General features: G+C 36.3%; 1 protein-coding gene across 1 annotated transcript; it reads right to left on the bottom strand.

The window, feature by feature from the left end:
• Positions 1–1,405: 1,405 nt before the first annotated feature.
• Positions 1,406–5,598, bottom strand: LOC122649043 (disease resistance protein TAO1-like). Its single transcript, XM_043842398.1, has 3 exons — positions 4,554–5,598; positions 4,118–4,405; positions 1,406–3,994 (listed from the first exon to the last, which is right to left on the bottom strand). The coding sequence occupies exons 1-3, from the start codon at positions 5,538–5,540 to the stop codon at positions 1,406–1,408; spliced, it is 3,864 nt and encodes a 1,287-aa protein (XP_043698333.1). The 5' UTR covers positions 5,541–5,598.
• Between the last annotated feature and the right edge of the window lie 402 nt (positions 5,599–6,000).

The raw sequence follows: 6,000 nt of genomic DNA, 5'->3' as shown, positions 1-6,000 counted from the left end.
CTCTCCTCCCCATATGAAAAGACATCTTTGCCCCCTTGTTTTGGGGAGGAGAGAGATAGACTCATGGGAGTGCTGGCGTAGGCCACACTCCCGGACAGAAAACTGTTTCCCAATAAAAAAATTAATGGAAAGTACAGATATGTCCATTGTTTATATATGTTGGAATTTTCTGTCCCAATCAAATATTTCAAGATGATCTTTCTCCCATCTCAAATTTTTTAGAGTAAAAGGTCCCAAAAACTAAGTTATCAAATTTCATATCAGCTATTGTGCTACATCATCAAGCATCCACTTTACTGGGCATGAATGAAAACTGTCACTGTAAAGCTAAGATAACATGTATGAGAAGATGAGACTATTGTGCTACATCATCAAGCATCCACTTTATGAGAACATTTTTTCCTTTTAAAAGTAGATGCAGCTTGCTGATATGAAATTTTTTGATAATTATAATAATAAGCTATGACAATGGTCAACTTAGTTTTGAGTCTTTTTTGTCTCCAAAATTTTAAGATAGAAATATGGCTAAGGAGTCCAAACAACATGAGAAGTGTGCTTATTAGTACTTTCACCATATTTTAAAGGCAAAAGTATGTATGAACTGACTCGTGTAGAGAGTTTTTGGGATGAACATGGCTAATGTTTTCTTTGTGGAAGGGGGATTTGACAATTATGACCGTCAGACAGATAGGGGATAGTTTGATTGACCATGTGTAAAATTTTAGACCCAAAGTTAATCATTTAATAATGAGATTCCCTTCCCTTCCATGTATGTCCAAACACTCTCACGTGGTCGACACACTCTTTGTGGTCTTTAATTAAATGCTTTATTTTGTCATTTGAACAACTCACTTTTGGGTTAAAACTTGACATGTGAGTCGGAGGCTTGGGGTCATCGTTATAAGAATCGAGAATCGGATCGGTGATTCAGCTGATTCAGATCGGAGTCGGCTAACACCGATCCTGATTTCCATCATTCCTAATTGTTGCTTCCTAAATCGGAATCAGAATAGTCAACTCAGAATCGGGTCGGCCGATTCTTAGTCATTTTCTCTATAAATCATTTTGAATTGGACTGATTCATGAGCCAATTCCCGATTCCTAAACCAATTCGATTTCACCATAAAATAGCTTAGGTTCCCGATTCTTTAACTGATTCAGGCCAATTCTGATCCAATTCGGGTCAGAATCCACTCTGACAGATTCCAAGTCTTAAAACCTTGCTTGGGGAATGATCACTTATTCATAAAATTTTCACCCTATTTAATTTTTTTCACATGGCAAAAATAGCACATTTAAGAAAACCAGACTGAAATTTAAATGCAAAAAAGTCAGATTCATTTGAAGAGAGAGAGAGAGAGAGAGAGAGGGGCTTACCTTGAATAAATTTGTCGCGTACATGAAATCATAGTGTGTGTGTAGGCTGCAGGTTTGACAAACCTAGTTGTAATTTTGTGCACCCACCATTGATCAAGAGTTTCTCTATTCCAGCAATATCAGGTAGGCGGTACACACCATTTAGTGACTGCAATTCCTTTGACTTTGTCAGATCTGGTAATTTTTCCAAGGATATACAACCCCTAACTTCCAAGCATTTCAAAGATTTCAATCCATTATTTGCTTGAATCTCAGTTAGCTTCTTGCAATCCTTAGCTATTAGTGTCCTTAAGTCTTTCAAGTTTGACACATCCGGTAATCTTTCCAAAGACTCGCACCCATAAATATTCAATTCCTCTAACAACTCTAATCCGCCAACACCATGAATCTCGGTTAGATTCTTGCAGCCTTTAATCTTTAGATGCTTCAATTTTTTCAAGTTTGAGAGATCAGCAGGTAATCTTTCCAAGGACTCGCAGTATCTAATAACCAAAATCTCTAAGTTTTCCAATCTGTCGATACCATGAATCTGGGTGATTAGATTCTTGCAGCCTTTAATCTTTAGAAGCTTCAATTTTTTAAGGTTTGACAGATCAGCCGGTAATCTTTCCAAGGACTCGCAGTATCTAATAACCAAAATCTCTAAGTTTTCCAATCTGTCGATACCATGAATCTGGGTGGTTAGATTCTTGCAGCCTTTAATCTTTGGACGCTTCAATTTTTTCAAGTTTGACAGATCAGGTAATCTTTCCAAAGACTCGCAGTCACTAATAACCAAAATCTCTAAGTTTTCCAATCTGTCAATACCATGCATCTCGGCTAGATTCTTGCAGCCTTGAATCATCAGATCATTCAAATTGTTTTTTAAGTTTGACAGATCCGGTAATCCTCGAATGCCTCTGCATCCTGCTATTCCCAATTTTTGCAAGGACTCCAATCTGTTAAGGCCTGGAATTTTGGTTAATTCCATATCCTCCTTTGATAATTCCCATGAATAATCCTTGAATAAGTTCCCGCAATTACCAATATATAATTGCCTCAACTCTTTAAAGGTTGAAAGATCAGGTAATCTTTCCATGGAGTAGCAGCACCTACTTATTCCAAAATACCTCAGGGTTGTTGAGAATGAGAATGAGATATCCTTCGGTAATGTTTTAAATGATCTGGCCCCATTAATTGTTAATTCTTGTAAGGATTCATAGTCCTCAAGTCCCTCAATCTCTGATAATTCCTCACACTCTTCGATTTTTAGTATCCTCAGCCTTTTCGAATCTCGCAGATATGGTATTTTTCTTAATGATTTGCAAAACCATATCCCCAACTCCTCCAGGGACTCCATCCCCTCCCCCCCGCCTTCAAAATCGGTTATCACGTCGTTCCAACCCAGCCTTAAAGTCCTTATATTTTTCGACCCCGTCAGTTTTGGTAATTTTTTTAATGATCTGCAGAAAACAATATCGAATAACTTCAGGGAGTCCATTAATTTCTTCTCGTCAACACCTTCAATTTCTTCTAGGCTCTTGCAATCCGAAAGTCGTAATGTCTTTAAATTTCTCAAGCCTACTGATGTACTTGATAGTTTTACCATTGAGTTGCAGTTACAAATATCTAGGCTGGTCAAACTTGAGGGAAGACCTGAGATGTATCGAATTGAAGAGCAGTGCTCAACTTCAAGGCTGGTCAAACTTGATGGAAGACAAAGGCCCGTCAAACTTTCGCATGAAATTAACCTGAAGCTTTTGACAGAAGTCAACTTACAAATTTCACTTGGGAGATCCACTAGTCTCTTGCAGTCTGATAAATCGAGTTTTTGGAGAGAAGTCAATTTATAAATTTCACTTGGGAGATCCACTAGATTTTCGCACCATCCTAAATCAAGTTCTGTCAAGGATATCATGCAGCCCAATTTCTCTGGCAACTTCTTTAGACTTGTGCATCCTTGTAATTTGAGTTTTTGGAGAAATGTCAACTTACAAATTTCACTTGGGAGATCCACTAGATTCCCGCACCATTGTAAATCAAGTTCTGTCAAGGATATCAAATGGCCCAATATCTCCGGCAACTTCTTTAAACTTCTGCATAATTGTAAGTTGAGTTTTTGGAGAGAAGTCAACTTACAAATTTCACTTGGGAGATCCACTAGATTCTTGCACCATCCTAAATCAAGTTCTATCAAGGATATCAGATGGCCCAATTTCTCCGGCAACTTCTGTAGACTTTCGCATTCACATAAATTGAGTTTTTGGAGAGAAGTCAACTTACAAATTTCACTTGGGAGATCCACTAGATTCTTGCACCATCCTAAATCAAGTTTTGTCAAGGATATCAAATGGCCCAATTTCTCCGGCAACTTCTTTAAACTTTTGCATCCTTGTAAGTTGAGTTTTTGGAGAGATGTCAATTGACAAATTTCACTTGGGAGATCCTTTAGTCTACTACAGCCACTCATGTTTAATTTGACTAAGTTCGTGAGACAACAAATGGATGTATCAATCTCATCCAAATTTTCACAATTTTCAAGGAGCAATACCTCCAACAGTCGATTTGCTGAAACATCAGGAATTCTAGATAGTTGACAACAAGACGTGAGATTTAGAACTTTTAGATTTTCCACCATCTACAAAATAAATAAATAAATCATATAGTAATTTATCTAATTAACTTAAGAAGGACAATAATAAGTTTTTTAAAGACTTTTGATATAAAAAAAAATAAATAAAAGAGAGAAGTTCTACAAGACCTTGATGTAGTTCCAACCTAGCCAATTTTCTGTGATCTCACTATCTGATAGATCAAGAACTACTAGTTTCCGTGGACGAAAATTGGTTTGGAAATATTGGTCAGGGCATCCTTTCCAACTAAGCCATCTCAGTTCTGAAAAAGAATGAGTGAAATTCCAAGAACATTGTGCATAATCGACTCGGAGTAACCTTAGTCTTGTCATTGCAGCAAATCCTTCGCTCATCAAACATGGGCTCCTTGATATACTTCTGAATTCAATACTGAGTCCTTTAACATTACTTGTTCCCTATCCCCCAGAAACAAAAACCAAAAAAAAAAAGAGAACCTCCATTAGCTAACTATTTAAGGTTTTTGTACCAAACCAAGAAAAATCCATCACAGATCTAATTCACAAGGTCCTCACAAAAAATAACTTATGTATATTCAGTACCTACCGTTTGTGTATCCAGTACATCCAAGACATCCTCTTGAGACCATATTCGATTACGCTTCCCTGGCTCATCTTTGTTCTCTTGATAAACAATATACCTTCCAAGATCCCGAAGTAGATCATGCATACCTAACTCACCTTTTTCACCAATCGTTACCAAAGACCTTACACAAAGAGCATCAAGCCCTACTTGAAAAGAAATCCCACACCCATCCCATATGTGACATACAATATCTTTTTTCATTCCGATGAAAAAACAAGCAGTATCAAGAAACATTTCCTGCTCCTCATCTTCTAATGCATCATAACTTATTTTCAACCTTTGCATCACATCATTATTGGGAACTTTTTGCAACTTTTTTAGCATGCCTTTCCATACTGATTTTTCCTTTAAATATAAAGATGAACTTATGACTTGAAGAGCCAAGGGAAGTCCTCCAGTAATTTTTACCATAGCTTCTGAGAGATCCAAATAATCTTCTGGAGGTTGGTCCCTTCTGAATGCATGATGGCTAAAAAGTTCAAGAGACTTATATGAATCCATTACTCTGGGCTCATAAATCGCATCTGCTTCTTGAACACGTAAAATTTGTCTGTCTCTGCTTGTGATAATGATCTTACTTCCAGCACCAAACCATTTGCGGTCCCCAACTAAAGATGTTACTTGAATATCCCGATCCACATCATCAAGAACAATTAGAACTTTTTTTGCACAGAATCTTTGCTGGATCACATTAATTCCATCATCCACAGTAGCAATATCTTGATTTTCTTGTTTCAGAATATCAAAGATAAGTTGCTTTTGCAAATGAACAAGTCCATTATAATGTTGAGCAGTATCTCGAACATTTGCAATAAAGCTACACCCTTCAAAGTGATGAAAGACTGTATTGTAGACAGCCCTAGCGATCGTTGTCTTTCCAATGCCACCGAGACCATGGATCCCCACAATTTTCCTATCGTTAGATTCAATATCTAACAACATCAACATTTCATTTATATGATATTGGATTCCAACTAGGTTGTTAGAAACACTCAAGAATCTCTTGTTCAATGTATCCCCAACTGTTTTTATTAACTTTCCTTCATACCTACATAATTCAAACAAAAATAAATAAAAACTTTGGATGATAAATTATATACATAAGGAAACGAATCAAAAAATTCAGCATGGAAAAACCATAAGTAAATTATACAAGTCTTACCTAAAAGTAAATACATACTAAAACTGATCAGAAAATACCTATCAAAAAAGAAAGGAGAAGAGGGTGACAACAAATATTTTTCTCTAATACATTAAAAATATTTGGATAATATTATGTTAAAAGAAACCAAAATTCAACATCATTTTACTAAAAATATTTATAATTAACACATGGAACTTGAACCTATCTTACTATGATCATTTCTTTCCTTTTTTAGTTTCCCACCCTTTTATAGTCCGGATTTTG

Source organism: Telopea speciosissima, chromosome 1 (assembly GCF_018873765.1).
Source record: "Telopea speciosissima isolate NSW1024214 ecotype Mountain lineage chromosome 1, Tspe_v1, whole genome shotgun sequence".
In the NCBI taxonomy this organism is placed as follows: domain Eukaryota; kingdom Viridiplantae; phylum Streptophyta; class Magnoliopsida; order Proteales; family Proteaceae; genus Telopea; species Telopea speciosissima.
The sequence above is the reverse complement of the archived record's forward strand: the minus strand, read 5'-3'. Positions and strand labels throughout refer to the sequence as shown.